At 39.5% G+C, this 18,366-nt stretch overlaps 1 protein-coding gene across 1 annotated transcript in view; it reads right to left on the reverse strand.

Annotated features, from left to right (window-relative positions):
• Positions 1–15,519: 15,519 nt before the first annotated feature.
• UBE2U (ubiquitin conjugating enzyme E2 U) overlaps positions 15,520–18,366 on the reverse strand; it is a 54,921-nt gene continuing 52,074 nt past the window's right edge. The window contains exon 8 of the mRNA XM_068961231.1: positions 15,520–15,605. Coding sequence (XP_068817332.1) covers positions 15,520–15,605 — 86 coding nt within the window. The remainder of the gene's footprint in view (positions 15,606–18,366) is intronic.

An 18,366-nucleotide genomic window follows, 5' to 3' on the forward strand; every position in this document is an offset into this window, starting at 1 on the left:
CCACTAAAATACCATTGGTTAAAGGAAGTAGGATGGCAAAGCTCAAAGTCAAGGGTCAAGGGAGTATATTTTGCCCATGGTGGTAGAATAAGATAGGAAGTGAAAATTTCTGAACAATAATCTAATTGGTCACAACCTCTTAGGTATAGTACCTTAGCAGTAAGATCAGACACAAAGGAGCGTCTACCTCAGTGTCAAAGCAGACATGGCTCAGCACTAGAAATTAAATGAGTTTCTGGACATTCTTTAAAACATTCTCTCTCCCAGCTCACATTTCTTACTTTTTCTCATTCACCATGAGTTTATCCCCTATTTCTCCAAAATCACAGGGCTTCTGAAACCATGACAACTCTACTCCATTCTATCAATCATTTACTCATTTGTTTATGAGCACTGAATGACCACTACATGCCTATCACTGTGCAGAGAGGTCAGCAGCCCCTTCCCTCAAGGAAGTCACTGTCTATTGAATAAGACTGGCCCTAAAGAGACCATTATAACATGGCATGTGTGGTGGACACTCTAAAGTGACTTGTTATGATCTCCACATTCAGGTGTTAACACCTTTGTGTAATCCCCTCCCTTTTGAGTGTGGGTAGGATTTGCTACTTGCTTCTATTCAATGAAATATGCCAAAGGTAATGAAATCTCATCTCCATGATTATGTCACATTACCTAAGTTTCTACCTTGCTATGGGACTTGTTCTAGAGACTCTCCTTGCTGGGTGGATGAAGCAGGAGGCTGTGAGTGGCAATGAACTGCAGGCAGCCTTAAAAATATAGAAAGGCCTCCAGCATACAGCCAGCAAGAAAATCCTCAGCAGTAAAGAGAAAAGGGAGTGAATTCTGTCAACAATTCTTGTGTAGTCACCTCAGGGAGCTTACAACAAGCAGATTCCCCATTCGAGCCTCCAGATGAGAATGCAGCCCAGCTGATCTGGATCACAGTTTAATGAGATCCCAACCAGAGGGTCCTGCTACACTGTGCCTTATCTCTGAGCACACAGAAATTGAAATAAAAATGTGTTGTTTTAAGCCATTAAGTGTGTGGCAATTTGTTACAGAGCAATAGAAAACTAACAGAGCATGATAAGGCATGATAGAAATGCTATGAGAGCCCACAGGAAAAGTTTCTTAGAGAAACCTGAGTTGAATCTCAAAGGATTAGGTATTAGAAAGGAAGGAAAAGGAAGCAATGGTCTTTGGTGGAGGGGGGTATAAGAAGACGATGCACCTCTCAAATGTTTTGAAATGAAGACAAGAATAAACAACCATGACCTACTAAGTCAGTGTGGTGTTTATGGTATAAGTAAAACATCAATAAGTGATAGCGGTTGGAAAGGCAGACAGATTAGAGTATTAAGGACTTTGCCTTATCAAAGGGTAGAAATTTTCTCCTGAAGGAAATGATAAACAAGAGGTTTTAGATATGTTAAAAACATAAGCAGATTTGAGCTGTAGAAAGCAGTCTGACAAAGCATGAACAGAAATTATTGTAATCATCAACTTAACCAGATAGATATGGAGTCTGGGAACAGAAAGTTAGAGATAGGGGAGTAGGACCTTGAAGAATCACTGATTGAAGGTTACTGCCTGTGCCTGGGAATTAGATATGGTTGTGTTTCAAGGACAGGCAACAGCAAAAGCAGTAAATAATAATTTATAAGACTTCCCAGTTCACAAAGAATTTTTACCTATGTGGAGTCATTTACTCACAAGAATTTTGTGAGGTAGGGAAGGATTTTGGAAACAAATACATATTGAACATTTTCCATGTATCCAGCACTAGCTGCAGATGAAGAAACTGAAGCCCAGAGGTTAAGAGGCTGTCCTAAATTACACAGACCTGCTGGCTCCACCCAAATTCCCTGACCCCAAACATTTTGCTTTCCCTTCTACAGTGGCTGATTTCCATGATAAATTACCAGCTCTCTCTTCTTGCTTAAGACCTGCCCCCAATCTGCTCCAAATGTTTCTTTGAAAAAACATTAATTCTTAACAAAAAATACCCAAAACATCTCAACTAACTTATTCCTTTCTTTTTAGCCATATTGCAGTTATCTCTAAATCTAAAATGAGCTCTAGGAGTCAGTTTAGTGTTTTGCTTATTTTTGCTACTTTTATACATTTTGAAATTTAGCCTGAGATTTTCAAATGATAAATATTCACCTATTAAAGGCTACAAAAGCTTGAGAGTAAAACTAATCCATTTTTTTCCCCAAAGCTCCAATTCTTATGTAAGTAGTTTACTGAATTTAATTTGTAAGTCAGAAAGAGTTAACAAAGCAACTTCAAAAGAACAAAAGATTAGACCTCACATATTTCAACTTATTTGAACTAAACAAAAATTTAAATGCATTAATGTGATTAGTATCTTAGTCCTAAAAACAAAGTAAAACAAATAGATTGAACTCAGTTTACTTGGAGGTATGCAGACATAACTTCTTTCAGTTTGATAACTGGCTTTCTGAGGCTTTATATTTTCTCTAGCAATCCGAGATACGGCAGCAGTATACCTAGAAGAACAAAAAGAAGCTGTCACTTATGAATATAAACGGAAAGGCCAAACACAATTTCTAGAAAAATAATATTTAAAAAATCATTGTTAACTTTTGATGTCAATGTGTTCAATAAGTTGGTGAGTTTTTTTCCCCCTCTGTTTTCTGGAAGACTATGTATAAGGTTTGAGTGACCTACTCTTGAAACTTAGGTTGAAAAAACCTATTAAAAACATTTGTATTTAGTTAAAAGAAGAAGAAGATATTGTCTAATTTCTATGAATTTTGGGAAGTGTACACTACTTTTGAAAAAAATAAGGCCAACAAATCCAATGAACCCAAGGAGCAGAGCAATGAGTTTTGACTACGGTTGGCATTCTGAGTACTGACTGATGCAGTGGTAAACTGAAATTACTCTGTATGTGGGTTTTCCCATGGAAGAGTATCTAGAAAAGTAAACAAATACGGCATTAGAGTAATATTTCAAGAGTAACAAAAACACCATTTGGTATACCAAGGGATGTTAATTTCTTAAAGCAGCCATAACATATTACTACAAACATGGTGACCTAAAATAACAGACATTTAATTTCTCATGGTTTTGGAGACTCAAGTCTAGAAACAAGGGGTTGGCAGGACCAGGCTTCCCCCAAAGGCTTCAGGGAAGAATCCTTCTTTATCTCTTCCTAGCTTCCACTGGTTCCCAGCAATCCTTGAAAGAGCTGACTCATTTGAAAAGACCTGAGGCTGGGAAAGATTGAAGGCGGGAGAAGAAGGGGAGACAGAGGATTAGATGGCTGGAGGGCATCACCAACTCAATGGACATGAGTTTGAGCAAACTCTGGGAGCTGGTGATGGACAGGGAGGCCTGGTGTGCTGCAGTCCATGGGATCGGAAAGAATCAGACATGACTTGAGCGACTGAACTGAACTGAGCAACTGAACTGAACTGATGAAACTCTAGGTTAACAACGTCTTTTAAACACTTTAAAACTGGCATCCATCATCTTTTGACTTGCAAGTTTTCTGACAGGAAGTTATCGATTGTTCTTATCTTTGTTCCTCTATATGCAGTGTGTATGTGTGTTTAACCATTGCTTTTAAGATTTTCTCCTATCACTGAGTAATAGCAATCTGATTTTTATATGTCTTGGAATGGTTTCTTTATATTTCTGCTTCTTGGGATTTGTTGAGCTTCTTCATCTCTGAGTTTGTATCTTTCCTCAAATTTGGAAAATTTTCCGCCATAATTATTTCTTTGCACATTTCTTCTGTCAGTTTTTTGGGGTACACCAATTATGTGTATCTTACACCACTTAATAATATCCCACAGTGCATTGGGACTTTAAATCTTTTTTTCTCACTATGCTTACTTTCATGAGTTTATTGCTACAAGTTCATCAGTCATTTCTTCTTCAGTATCTAATTTGCTTCTTTCCATATAGTTTGTATTTAAAGTATTTTGTATTTCTTTTCTCTCTGGATGTTCCATTAGTCTTTTGTATATCTTCCATTACTTTTTATTATATTCATGATTTTCTTCAGATCCTTGAGTATATAAGATGTATAAAAGCTGCATTAAGGTTCACACTTACTAATTCTATTATTTCTATCAGTTATGGATCTATTTATACTGATAGATTTTCTGCTGCTGGGAGGGATTGGGGGCTGGAGGAGAAGGGACGACTGAGGATGAGATGGTCTGGATGGCATCACTGACTCGATGGACATGAGTCTGAGTGAACTCCGGGAGATGGTGATGGACAGGGAGGCCTGGCATGCTGTGATTCATAGGGTCGCAAAGATCGGACACGACTGAGTGACTGAACTGAACTGATGAATTATATTTTCCTGCTTTTTTGTACAACTGATCATTTTTGATGGGATGATAGAAAATGTAAATTTCATGTTGCCGGGTGCTGAATTTTGTTATTTTCCTTTATATATAGTTGTCCATTGCTGTGGCATGAAGTTCAGTATCTTACAAGTTCAGTTTAGTACTTCAAGGTTTGTGTTTACACTTCCATAGGGGTCCAGAATTGCCGGGGTCCAGCCCCAGTGGATCCAGGGAATTTGAAGTGGGGACAAAGTCGGCGTCCTAAGAAAGAGCTATTAAATTAGAAATATAAAGAGGGATTAGGAAAGAATAGTGTAGTAGGAAAATTAGTGGACAAAAGAGGCTGAATAACTTGGTTTACGCGGAAAACCAACAGAACTCCAAGACAAGGAGTTTGCACCACCTACGTAGGCCACAGGTGTCTTCCCAGTCTCCCAAAGCAGTGGGGACACAAAGTGCCCCCCCCGTTCAGATCTTAGAAGCCCTGGCAAAATTAGTAGGCTTGGTGAGCCTCCGTGCTCCTGATGGGAATTCAGCCAGAAAGGAGGAGAACGAGAAAAGACCACACGGGGGAAACCAGTCTTTCCAAGAACTGGTCCATTTCTTTATTTTCCAGGTCCACTTTTATACTTTAAGTTGTACATCGAAAAAAATGTAAGAAACAGAGTCACGCAGGGTCACCTGCTCCGACGCTTATCAGCATATCTTTGTTCTTACAAGGGTCTTATATTTGTTCACAGTATCTTCTGGTCTGGAGACCGATTAACATTTTATGGGCCCCACCTTTCTTTCTATTGATAAAGGTTAATCAATCAGAAAACTTGTTTCCCTTTAAGATCTACTTAGTCTTAAGATAGTGGTAAAGTTACATTCTTACATAGCAAGGACACAATTATTTATAACAAAGAAAGAGGAGTACAGTGATTTATAACAAAGAGAAAATTCATTAACTCAAAAGTCTAGTATTGCTAACATCAAAACTACTATATTTCTTTTTCTACATTCCAATTACATCGATTGACATACTCACTCCCAGGTGCCTGAGGATATGGAGGCCTAGCAGCAATCATTAACTCAGCAATGAAACCATTCACCAACATGATTTTTATCTTTAGAAAAACCCTATGCTAACTAAGACTTTCAAAATACTCCAAACTCTCTGTGCTTTTTATGGTTGAGAGGTTGTAAACAATCATGTACATAGTAGCAAGAGTGTGGATAATCCTGCCGCACAAGCTAGTCTGCCAGCAGAGAGGTTTTTGGACTGAAACACCCTTGTCATGCCCAGGAGATTTATTAACTGGAGTCCTAAGTTAACTCCTTTTCAGAGAGAGGTGGTGGGGGATAGCCCCCCTTATAATGTCAGAAGAGTAGGCGAAAAGCACAATGCAGTAAGGCAGGCAGACTCTAGTTTTGGCAGAGATGCACGAGCAGATCCAGCAAGGCTCCCTTAAGGCCCGACTCGCCTTTGCCTGTCGGGCCCCTTAACCTCATGACCTTTGCCACGGGCAGGACTCCTCGTGCTGGCTCCCAGCACAGAAGAGCCTTTACTTGGAGACAAGCTCAGTTGGTAAAGCATCTGCCTGCAATGCGGGAGACCTGGGTTCAATTTCTGGATCAGGAAGTTCCCCTGGAGAAGGAAATGACAACCCACTCCAATATTCTTGCCTGGAGAATCCCATGGACAGAGGAGCCTGGCAGGCTATAGTTCATGGGATCACAAGAGTCGGACATGACTTAGCCCTATCTTTTTTATTTTTATAGCCCTATTCCTAATGTATGACCCTTCTGAAGCTTCCATCCAATGTCCTTTGAATTAAGAGTTCTAGCCACTCTAACTAGCAGGAATGCACACCAAGTCTTGTATGAATTCCCAAACAAACAAAATCATTATAATCTTATTTTCCTCAAAGCAAACATGACTTCAGTTAGAAAATAGTATAACTTGATTTATACCTTTTCTCGCCCAGTGGTAAATCTTTGTCCTCAAAAAACTATATACTATTGATATTTCCTCTTTCATTTAAACTTTTGCCTTTATCTAACTGACAATATAAATTATAAAAAAATCTTGTCACAATTTTAAAATTAAAAATGCAATTAAAATGACTATAAGAGAAGCTTCAATAATTATTAAGTTAAAAATAACAAAACAAAAAACCCCAATGCTTGTTCTTATTAAATTCTTCTATCATTTTGGTGGCTCTGTAAACTGATACACATTCTTGAGAAGTTGCTCTATGTACATAACAAATGTCATACAACTTATTACATCCTTCCATCTAGTAACCTGACTTTCAGTACCAAGCTCTAAGAAACTTCTTGGCCTCCTTTTTATCCTTCCCCTCAGGTAAAATATACACTAATAAGCCTTTAGGCAACCACAGCTGTCTTCAGTCTTATCTTGCTTAGACCAAGGCATAAGCAAATTCATGCAACACATTTCTGTGGCCTTGCGGAGTGGGGTAGGTTGTTGTAGGGGTAGGCAATAGGGAGAGGGAGAGAGAGAAGAGAGAGAGAGATCATTCTCTCAGAAGTGTTCTATGTGGGAGCAGAACCAAAGAAATGATTCCCTTTTTGGCAGGAGGCAGCCTAGTATATTTCTGAATTGAAACCCCTCTTTCTGAAGAGTGATGAGAGACGAAGCAGCCTTAAGCCACACTGTCTATAATACAGGAAGATCCATCCAATTCTGTGCTACAGCCACAGACCCACAGTAAAATCTGGCGGCAACCTTCTGAGAGAAAAATTAATGAATCATATCCATAAGAGAGAAACAATAAAGAGTAAAAAAATTCATTAAAAAAAACACAGCTGAGAGAACTGGGTGTGTTTATTGTGAAAAAGAGGAAACTTAAGAGGAGGAAAGAGAAAGACATTATGACTATTTTGTGAGACTTCAAGGACAAGTCCACAAATCAGAGGAGCCTTACCTGTGTTTCTTCGAAGGACGGTAGCAGTACTTTCTCATCTGCCACAACGTGGGTGCCTGCTAAATCTCTTCAGTCATGTCTGACTCTTTGGGATCCCATGGACTGTAGCCTGCCAGGCTCCTCTGTCCATGGGATTCTCCAGGCAAGAATGCTGGAGTGGGTTGCCACGCCCTCCTCCAGGGCATCTTTCTGACCCAGGGATTGAACCCACATCTCTTACGTTTCCTGACTTGGCAGGCAGGTTCTTTACCACTAGTGCCACCTGGGAAGCCCCTTCTGCCACAGCAGTCTCCCCTGAATCATGCTTTCTACCCACATCCACAGCCAAGGTGCTTAGTGTCTGAGCTGATGCTCAATCTGATCAAATAAGGCATGCCCTGTAGCATCTGGTAGGTAGGCCTGGATTTGAATTTCGGCTCTGTTGTTCACTGAGTGTGTAACCTTAGCAAATTCATTTTTTCTTTTTTTCTGATAAAATCTTCTTTATAAGATGGAAGCAATTTCTCATTTTCTGAATGGCTTTGCAGACTATGTAACAGTACATAATAGGTTTTCAAGAAAAGTCTGTTAAATGAATGAAAGAAATTTGGAATAGCTGAATATCACAAGAGGTTAGATTTAAGCTTGAAATAAGGAAGATTAGAGCTAGCTGAATGTTCCTGAAGTACTGAGCTTCCAGTCTCTAAAAATATCTAAGCAGACACTAAGTAAAATTATTTTTTAAAAGAATTTTTCTCCTCTAATTTTTTCCATGTCTTTATTTTAAAAAGGACATTTGAAATAATCATTCTAATGCCATTTCTCTTGTTAACCACAAGATGGCACTCAAGGTTTAATCTTTGGGGAATAAAGTAATTCCTCCTTAAAAATGCATTAAATATATAATTATGTAAACCTACAAAAACAATGTTTAACTTCAATAATCCTGAAAGGATAACAGAAGCATATATTAAGTTAACGTACCCAGAATAGATACTTTCTATAACTGGAGAAACTGGAATCAAACATAGTTAAGTTAAACAATGATCACATATTTTTGTGAGTTAAAACACACAGTCAAAAAATCAGACACTAAAGGAACTTAGAAACAATGAATATTAACTCCTTTATTTAAAATACAGTACAACTAAGACTATATTTTACAAATATAAGAAAGTTTTATATTGGTATTTTGATATGACACATGATAATCCATTTTAAAATATGCTTCCTCCTTGGAAGGAAAGCTATGGCAAATCTAGAGAGCATATTAAAAAGCAGAGACATTATTTTGCCAACATAGGTCCATATAGTCAAACCTATGGTTTTTCCAATAGTCGTATATGGATGTGAGAGCTGGACCATAAAGAAGGCTGAATGCCAAAGAATTGATGTCTTTGAATTGTGGTGCTGGAGAAAACTCTTGAGAGTCTCTTGGACTGCAAGGAGATCAAACCAATCAATCCTAAAGGAAATCAACTCTGAATATTCATTGGAACGATTGATGCTAAAACTGAAACTCCAGTACTTTGGCCATCTGATGCAAAGAGCTGACTCATTGGAAAAGACCCTGATGCTGGGAAAGATTGAAGCAGGATGAGAAGGAAGTGACAGAGGATGAGATGGCTGGATGGCATCACTGACAACAGACATAAGTTTGAGCAAACTCCAGGTGAATGGCTGGAAGCCTGGTGTGCTGCAGTCCACCAGGTTGCAAGGAGTTGGACACGACTCAGTAACTGAACAACAGCAACAACAATTCATTTTTATTAAAGGGCTTCCCTGGTGGCTCAGCGGTAAAGAATTCACCTGCAATGCAGGGGATGCAGGTTCGATCCCTAGGTCGGAAAGATCCCCTGGAGTAGGAAATGGCAACCCACTCCAGTATTCTTGCTTGGAAAACTTCATGGATAGAGGAGCCTGGTGGACTACAGTCCAGGGGTGGCAAAGAGTCGGACATGACTGAGCACGCACGCACAACCCATTTTATACAGAAGAAAAAAGGAACTAACACTGTTTAATAATAGAATTAAAATCAACCCAAAACCACAACACTTTTCCATAATAGCAGACTTGTGTTAGTAACTGGGTAGGTAGTATTTTTACATGTACCTGAAAAATTTAAGCTTTTAATAAGCACATATTCATAGGCAGATGGGAGATAAAGTTTCAGTTTTCAAAAACAGTATGTGTTTATCAATAACTTTGAGCAAGTTGGTTAATCTCTTTGTGCCTCATTTTTTCGCTCATTAGCAAACTGCAATACAGCTGCCTCTACCTTTCCTCCACACTCCTTTCCAGAAGCCTAGGAGTGACAATCCAGTTGAAAAGGGAAGCTAGGAACCTTGTCATGGGGCTCTGTCTGTATGACAAGGGAAGTGGTCTGACTTGGAGCGTAGGTTGATTTGCTGTGGCTTTGAAGGTAGCTGGTGGATCTTCTTGTGGGCTACACTTGCAGGCGTGTGCTTATGCTTGGAGGTGTAACTGTCCACCCCACCGTGTGGCCAGTGTTACATTAGGAAACGAAGAGAGAATGCATGGCATACAGTAGCATACAGTAGGTGTTTCACCATGTTAGTTCCAGTTTCCTTTGTACTTCAAAGTATGGGCCAGGGCAATATTCTCTCCCAAAGTCACACTGAATGCAAAACTTCTCCAGAATTTATCACTTTTATTCAGATAACTTGCTGGCTGACAAAGCTTAGATGACTGCCATAGTTCCTTCCATGACCAGATAAGCAATCACTAGGTATAGAGATGATGTAAAAGTCAAGTTACATGTGCTTAAGTAAAGATAGTCAAAAGAAAAGCTTGCACTGCTTTCCTAGTTTGTAGCTTTCCTTTTCTCTGGAGAAAATAAATATGAATTGCTGATTAGATTCTAGGTTCATATTCTTTCCCATGTCTTCGTAGATATAAAGCCTTTTCATGAATAGCCAAAAGTCCAGCAAGAAAGAAAGAGACCTTAGAAATGAACACCAAATCAAATGATTGGTTCATGAATATTTATGAGCTGTTTATAATGACAGTGAGTTCCTATTAATACTAACTAAAAACATGTGTAAAACTTAATAATTTACATAAAATATTCATGATAGTCATTTATATTTCCAGTTTTCAATCACTGCTCTATGATTATACCCTTCAGTTCAGTTCAGTCGCTCAGTCGTGTCCGACTCTTTGTGACCCCATGAATTGCAGCACGCCAGGCCTCCCTGTCCATCACCAACTCCCGGAGTTCACTCAGACTCACGTCCATCGAGTCGGTGATGCCATCCAGCCATCTCATCCTTGGTTGTCCCCTTCTCCTCCTGCCCCCAATCCCTCCCAGCATCAGAGTCTTTTCCAATGAGTCAACTCTTCACATGAGGTGGCCAAAGTACTGGAATTTCAGCTTCAGCATCATTCCCTCCAAAGAAATCCCAGGGCTGATCTCCTTCAGAATGGACTGCTTGGATCTCCTTGCAGTCCAAGGGACTCTCAAGAGTGTTCTCCAACACCACAGTTCAAAAGCATCAATTCTTCGGTGCTCAGTTTCTTCACAGTCCAACTCACATCCATACATGACCACTGGAAAAACCATAGCCTTGACTAGACGGACCTTTGTTGGCAAAGTAATGTCTCTGCTTTTCAATATGCTATCTAGGTTGGTCATAACTTTTTTTCCAAAGAGTAAGTGCCGCGCTGATCATGGAGAGGGCTGGCCCAGGCTCTGTGCAGCCGCAACAGCAATGGGACCAGGACTCGGTTGAAGCGTGGCTGGACGAACACTGGGACTTTATCCTCTCTTACTTTGTTAGGAAAGGCACCAGCTGGTCTTTAGAGGAGCTACCCCTGCCCGAGGCCAGGAGCAGCGGCCAGGAGGAGCGACCCCATGTCCAAGGAGCAGTGGCTGTGCAGGCGCAGGAGGGCCTAGAGGAACTATTCCATGTTCAAGGTCGGGAGGGGCGGTGGTAAGTAGATACCCCGTGTCCAAGGTAAGGAGCAGCGGCTGTGCTTTGCTGAAGCAGCTGTGATGAGATACCCCACGTCCAAGGTAAGAGAAACCCAAGTAAGACGGTAGGTGTTGCAAGAGGGCAGACACACTGAAACCATAATCACAGAAAACTAGTCAATCTAATCACACTAGGACCACAGCCTTGTCTAACTCAATGAAACTAAGCCATGTCCTGTGGGGCAACCCAAGACAGGCAGGTCATGGTAGAATGGCCTGACAGAATGTGGTCCACTGGAGAAGGGAATGGCAAACCACTTCAGTATTCTTGCCTTGAGAACCCCATGAACAGTATGAAAAGGCAAAATGATAGGATACTGAAAGAGGAACTCCCCAGGTCATTAGGTACCCAATATGCTATTGGAGATCAGTGGAGAAATAACTCCAGAAAGAATGAAGGGATGGAGCCAAAGCAAAAACAATACCCAATTGTGGATGTGACTGGTGATAGAAGCAAGGTCTGATGCTTTAAAGAGCAATATTGCATAGGAACCTGGAATGTCAGGTCCATGAATCAAGGCAAATTGGAAGTGGTCAAACAGGAGATGGCAATAGTGAACATCGACATTCTAGGACTCAGCGAAATAAAATGGACTGGAATGGGTGAATTTAACTCAAATGACCATATCTATTACTGCAGGCAGGAATCCCTTAGAAGAAATGGAGTAGCCATCACGGTCAACAAAAGAGTCCGAAATGCGGTACTTGGATGCAATCTCAAAAACGACAGAATGATCTCGGTTCGTTTTCAAGGCAAACCATTTATATCACGTAATCCAAGTCTATGTCCCAACCAGTAATGCTGAAGAAGCTGAAGTCAAACGGTTCTAGGAAGACCTACAAGACCTTTTAGAACTGACTATACCCTTAGAATACCCCAAATATAACCATAATCAGTACATTCGAATGGGCCCCAACATTTTACTTTTCCTAAAATTAACTCCCTTCACATTTAATCCTTTTATTAAGCGGGAAAACAGGGTAAGTATGTATCATTCAACTTACATGAATCAAGTGCCTACTAGTTGCCAGGTACCAGGCTAAGTGCAGAGAATACAAAGCTACAAGAATGGTCCTGCCCCAATCATTCTGCATGAACAGATGAATTTCCCTACCAGGCACTGAGAGAGACTGGGACAGAGTGCTACAGAAGGACAGGATGGGGGGACATGGGAGCCTGAAGCAGGGACCGTTCCACAAAACACACTGGAGTTGGATCTTCATGCCACCCTTGTGGAGCACTTTGCCAGGCTGAAGAGATAACAGGACAGAGAAGGGAAAAGAACCATGGGGAGAGTGGGATTGAAATAAATGTGGCCTTGATAGGTGTTGATTTTTGGTTTCTAGACTAAGAAGATTTCAACAATTTTACATGCTTCTATTTTTATTCTCTAAAAAGTTGGGGAACATGGGCTTTTGTCAGCCCTTCTCCTTGGGAACTAATATTTACTGAAGGTCCATATGCTAACACTATGTGGTTTTTATATATACGATCTCATTCGAGACATCAAATGCAAAACCACTTTGCAAAGTAGGTAATATCTCATATAACAGATAAGGAGATAAGCTCAGAGAGGGTAAGAATTTGCTCAAGATCTGTCTGACACTCCAGTCCACCCCCTTCCCCCATGCTGCCCAGAAAGAAAGAGTTCCCACGTGACAGTTGAACTAGGGCCACAGAAAGGAAAAGAAGAATAATAGTGAACCTCAAGTGGGGCGCACTTTACATGTACCAGATACAGTTTGAAGCGTCTTACATGCACATATCAGTATGTTTAATCCTCACAATCTCCTTGGGAGGTGGGTAGAGTTATTACTGCCATTTAATAGATAAGGAAACTGAGGGACAAAGCAGTCAGATAATATGTCCGAGGTCACAGAGTTGGTAACTGGCAGAGGCAGGATTAAGATGCAAGAAGTCTGGCTCCCATGCCTGTATATTTAAGTGCCCTCTGTCCCACCTTTTAACTCAGACCAAATCCTAACTTGAGACCCTGCTGGGAAAGATATCCCAGGCAGAAAGCACAAAGTGGTGAAAAGATCCTATGTTCCCAAACAATAAGGAGGAAAAAAAACATATTTAGGATAGCTAACGAATCAGTCTTGATTGATGAGGGGATGGGAAGACAGTAGGGAGAGGGCCATGAGGCAGAAGGGATAAGTCTTTTTCCTGAACTCTGTAGATGAAAGACTCTCAATTTGCATTTTCTGGGTTTTTTCAAAGGGGAAATTTCCTTGTGAGGAAAGCATTTTCAAATATTAAAAACAGAGGGATGCATAAGGTATTATATTCCATGTACACATAGACCAACTACTCACTTGCATACATTCCCAAAAATTTTACTTGAATTTAGTGAATTGACCACTTTATTATACCTTATGTATTTTGATAAACAAGATTTTTATTAATTATTTTAAAAAATGGATTCCATCATGCTTTATATTTTTGCATGCAATAAAATTATGTAGATAAATATATCTTTTAAACACTTTAAATATTGTTTAAATCAATGTTTTGTTATCATCTGATCTAAATATATTCTCATCAACCACCAGATGGCATAAGGTGTGAGAGTTTTATTCTGACAGGGTTACCATGCACATGATAATCTGACCTATAACTTCAAAATAATGTATTTTGGAAAATGTTCTAGCACTCCAACAGCTCACAATTATTTGAGCCATATGAGAGAAGTGGGTGGATAAGGTGAAAATGACATTGTCCTACTCTGTACATTTTGAGTTCTGTGGGATTGGCCTTACATAATGAATCAATAATCAAACAAATAAAACAAAATAGTTCTGTCAGAGGAAATCAAAAAGGAAGTCATGTCAAAGCAAAATTAACCTTATATTCTACATAGGTTTCTTTAAGCGAAACTTGAAACATGCCTTCCAGAAAAAAAAACAAAAACCACGCTCATACTTCTTCAACTTCTGCTCCATAAAAACTTTTCTACTGCTTGCAATTTACTCTGAAAGCAGAAAAGTATCTATCTAATGCAAAAGCTTTTCTCCATTTTGGCTCAAAGGAAGGTTGATGCAGAAATTAACTGAATAAAAGTCTCCAACCGAAAAACTCGATCTGAACTATGATATCAAAGGACAGGAAAGTCTATTTTAAGAGCCTTGGTTTCTACACAAATTCTTAATAAGCACACTATTTTCATTAATCCTGTATTTTCACCTAGTAAAGAGGTCACAATGCTAACAAGGAGCTAAAAAATGAAATAAATACAAAAAATATGAACTGTAATTCCCCTAGCTTTGTGGTAGCACATTCACTGCATGCTTTGAAATAAACACATCAGAATAAATGACCACTACAACACAGCCAGTACCACAGAGTGGAGATGGAATCTGTGCTCTAACATGATGAAGCAAAAAACCTGCCTTTAGAAGTCACAAGACCAAAGCTGAGATTAAGGTCCCTTCCTTAATGTGGTCTAAAAGTAATTACAAAAGATACTGTCACAATTTATCATTGTATTTAATTACATACTCATTAATTTAATATACTTGGTTCCTGAGTGAATAATCCTTCTGTGAAAGAGGAAAAGATATTTGAAACTATGAGAAAGATGAAACGCTAACTGGTGATCTCTACAGATGTGAGAGTTGGACCATAAAGAAGGCTGAGCACTAAAGAATTGATGTTTTTGAATTGTGATACTGGAGAACTCTTCAGAGTCCCTTGGACTGCAAGGAGATCAAACCAATCAATTCTAAAGGAAATCAACCCTGAATATTCATTGGAAGGACTGATGCTGAAGCTGAAACTCCAATACTTTGGCCACTTGATGAGAAGAACTGACTCACTGGAAAAGATCCTGATGCTGGGAAAGACTGAAGGCAAAAGGAGAAGCAGGTGGCAGAGGATGACATGGTTAGATGGCATCACTGATTCAATGGACATGAATTTGTGTAAACTCTGGGAGATAGCGGCGGACAGAGGAGCATGGTGTGCCGCAGTCCATGGAGTCACAAAGAGTTGGACACGACTTGGTGACTGAACAACAACGAGGATGGAAACAAGAAAATTAATAGGAAAAGTACTGTGAGATCCCTTCACGGTGGCTCAGGTCCTGTCTGCATCTTTGGAAGGCAGTAGATAGCAAAGGTATTTCCCACCTGGGTTCATATGAAAGGACAAAATGATACTTAGTTTTGTTCAGGTTTTAAAGAAATTCAATGGGTTTCTTCTAATAGTTCAGTTAGTAGAAAGTGAATGATAGATATTTCAGGTGCACAGTAAAATATTCTAGACACTTAAAATTACTTACCTTAAACTCCATTCTTTAGTATGTTTTAGATCATCTTTCCTCCAATTATAATACTGTTTAATGAAATTCGGATCTTTAAGAACTGAAATTAGAACAATTTAAAAAGGAGCTATGCATACGTTCTTTAACAACAGTTCAAAGTTTAAAATAATACATGTCTTTAGTTGGTATGAGGCAATAACACATACTATCATAGTTCAAGTCACATTACAATCCTCAGACACTTTCCAAATTCTTTTTACTTAAATTTTGTGATGTTTGATGTTGTTTGAATAATCAGATTGTAACTTTGTAACTTATACAAACTCTTATACAAAGACCATGTGGATCACAACAAACTGTGGAAAATTCTTAAAGAGATGGGAATACCAGATCACCTTACCTGGCTCCTTCAAAACCTGTAGGCAGGTCAAGAAGCAACAGTTAAAACTGGACATGGAACAGCAGACTGGATCCAAACTGGGAAAGGAGTACGCCAAGGTTGTATATTGTCATCTGCTTATTTAACTTATATGCAGAGTACATCATACGAAATGCCAGGCTGGATGAAGCACAAGCTGGAGTCAAGATTGCCAGGAGAAATATCAATAACCTCATATATGCAGATGATACCACCCTTAGGGCAGAAAGTGAAGAGGAACTAAAGAACCTCTTGATGAAAGTAAAAGAGGAGAGTGAAAACTCAGCATTCAAAAACTAAGATCATGGTATCCGGTCCCATCACTTCATGGCAAAAAGATGGGGAAACAATGGAAACAGTGACAGAATTTATTTTCTTGGGCTCCAAAATCACTGGAGATGGTGACTGCAGCCATGAAATTAAAAGATGCTTGCTCCTTGGAAAGAAAGCTATGACCAACCTAGATAGCATATTCAAAAGCAGACATTACTTTGCCAACAAAGGTCCATCTAGTCAAGGCTATGGTTTTTCCAGTAGTCATGTATGAATGTGAGAGCTGGACCATAAAGAAAGCTGAGCACCAAAGAATTGATGCTTTTGAATTGTGGTGCTGGATAAGATGCTTGAGAGTCCCCTGGACTGCAAGGAGATCAAACCAGTCAATCCTAAGGGAAATCAGTCCTGAATATTCATTGGAAGGACTAAAGCTGAAGCTGAAGCTCCAATACTTTGGCTACCTGATGCTAAGAACTGACTCACTGCAAAAGACCCTGATGCTGGAAAGATTGAAGACAGAAGGAGAAGAGGAGGACAGAGGATGAGATGGTTGGATGGCATCACCCACTCGATGGACATGAGTTTGAGCAAGCTCCAGGAGCTGGTGATGGACAAGGAAGCATGGTGTGCTGTAGTCCATGGGGTCACAAAGAATTAGACATGACTGAGCGACTGAACTGAACTGACTGAATTTATCATTATACTGACAACAGTTTATATATAACTTGCAGAAATGAAGACAGTATTAAAATAGCTCATATAGAAACTGACATCATTGTTTAATAAAATTCTAATTCAGCACTTCAAGTGAAAACAATAAAACCTTGGAGTCTGATGTGACATTGCAGATCATGATTTTCCACAAAGCAAGCATCTACAACAAATGATCATCCAGCCTCTAAATCCCTTGCCAATGACAGAAAATTCTCCTCTGTATTTTGAGACTGCCCATCCCATTGACAGTTATTTAGGTCACACGGTCCTTCCTTAATCTGAGGGCTTAATCTGAGTTTCCTCTGTTCATCCTTCTGACCCCCTCCAGCAATACTGAGTAAATTTATCCCTCCCCCTTGGGCAGGGTCCCTCTAATATTTGAAGATAGCTCTCAGGGCAGTCTCAGTTCCTTCAACTTTTTCTTAAGTCATGATTTTCTAGAGACCTAACCATTCTCAGCCCAGTGGTGAACTCTGTTGATATTCCTACTAGGATTTTTATCCAGAACTGGCTCAGAATCTTGACTTCATACCAATAGCAAGATGCAGGTGGGACTGCTGTCTCCCTCAGAACAGACAGATCAATTTAGTTCAGATCTGCCTCGGCATTCTGGAAATCACATTACACCACTGGCTCATACGTCTGTGGTTAATTATAAGCCTTATGCCTTCAATCAGTTTCACATAAAGTTACTGAAAACCTACTAAGCTTAAGGACTGGTGGTTTTTCCATGAAATACTATTAAGCCAGATCATTCACACACACACATATATCCTTCCTTCTCTCCTTTGTCCTCCCCCCAGCTTTCTGCCTCTTCCTCCTCTCCTCCCCTTCCCTTCTCCCCTATCCCCCACCTCTTTTTCTCTCTCTTTCTTCTAATTGTCCTGGGTTTACAGCCCTGAACTATTTAACCAACCTGATGCTCCCTACCAGTCTTGTCCTTATCTGGAGCTTCCTTCTTAACAGTGATTAATTAACGCCTTCCAGCTTGATAAAATTTGTCATTGACACAAAACACATTTAAACTTAGTCATTCTCCTTTTCTTCTATTATTGTTACATGATTTTCACCAGCAATGTTCCTATCTATACTTTAATATATTTAATTCAAACATACATACATGCATATTCTTTTAGACTTTGTTGATATTCTTTTTGTTGTTATTTGGAATATATTCCTTCCTTCCTTCAAGGAAGCAAACCTGCACTCCCCAGAGTCCTTAGCAGGATTCATTATTACTTTTAGATGATTATAATAATTAACATTAATAGAATTCTTACTTTGTATGCAGGTACTTGTAGATATGCAGTCTTACCATTATAATACCCACTTTACAGACAGACAGACACAGAAAAGTTGATAAATGTCTTCTCAAAGGTACTATTCATTACTCATTCATTACTATTTGAATGATGTACTCTGCATATAGGTTAAATAAACAGGGTGACAATAT

This window comes from Capricornis sumatraensis, chromosome 2 (assembly GCF_032405125.1).
Source record: "Capricornis sumatraensis isolate serow.1 chromosome 2, serow.2, whole genome shotgun sequence".
NCBI classification, from domain to species: Eukaryota; Metazoa; Chordata; class Mammalia; order Artiodactyla; family Bovidae; genus Capricornis; species Capricornis sumatraensis.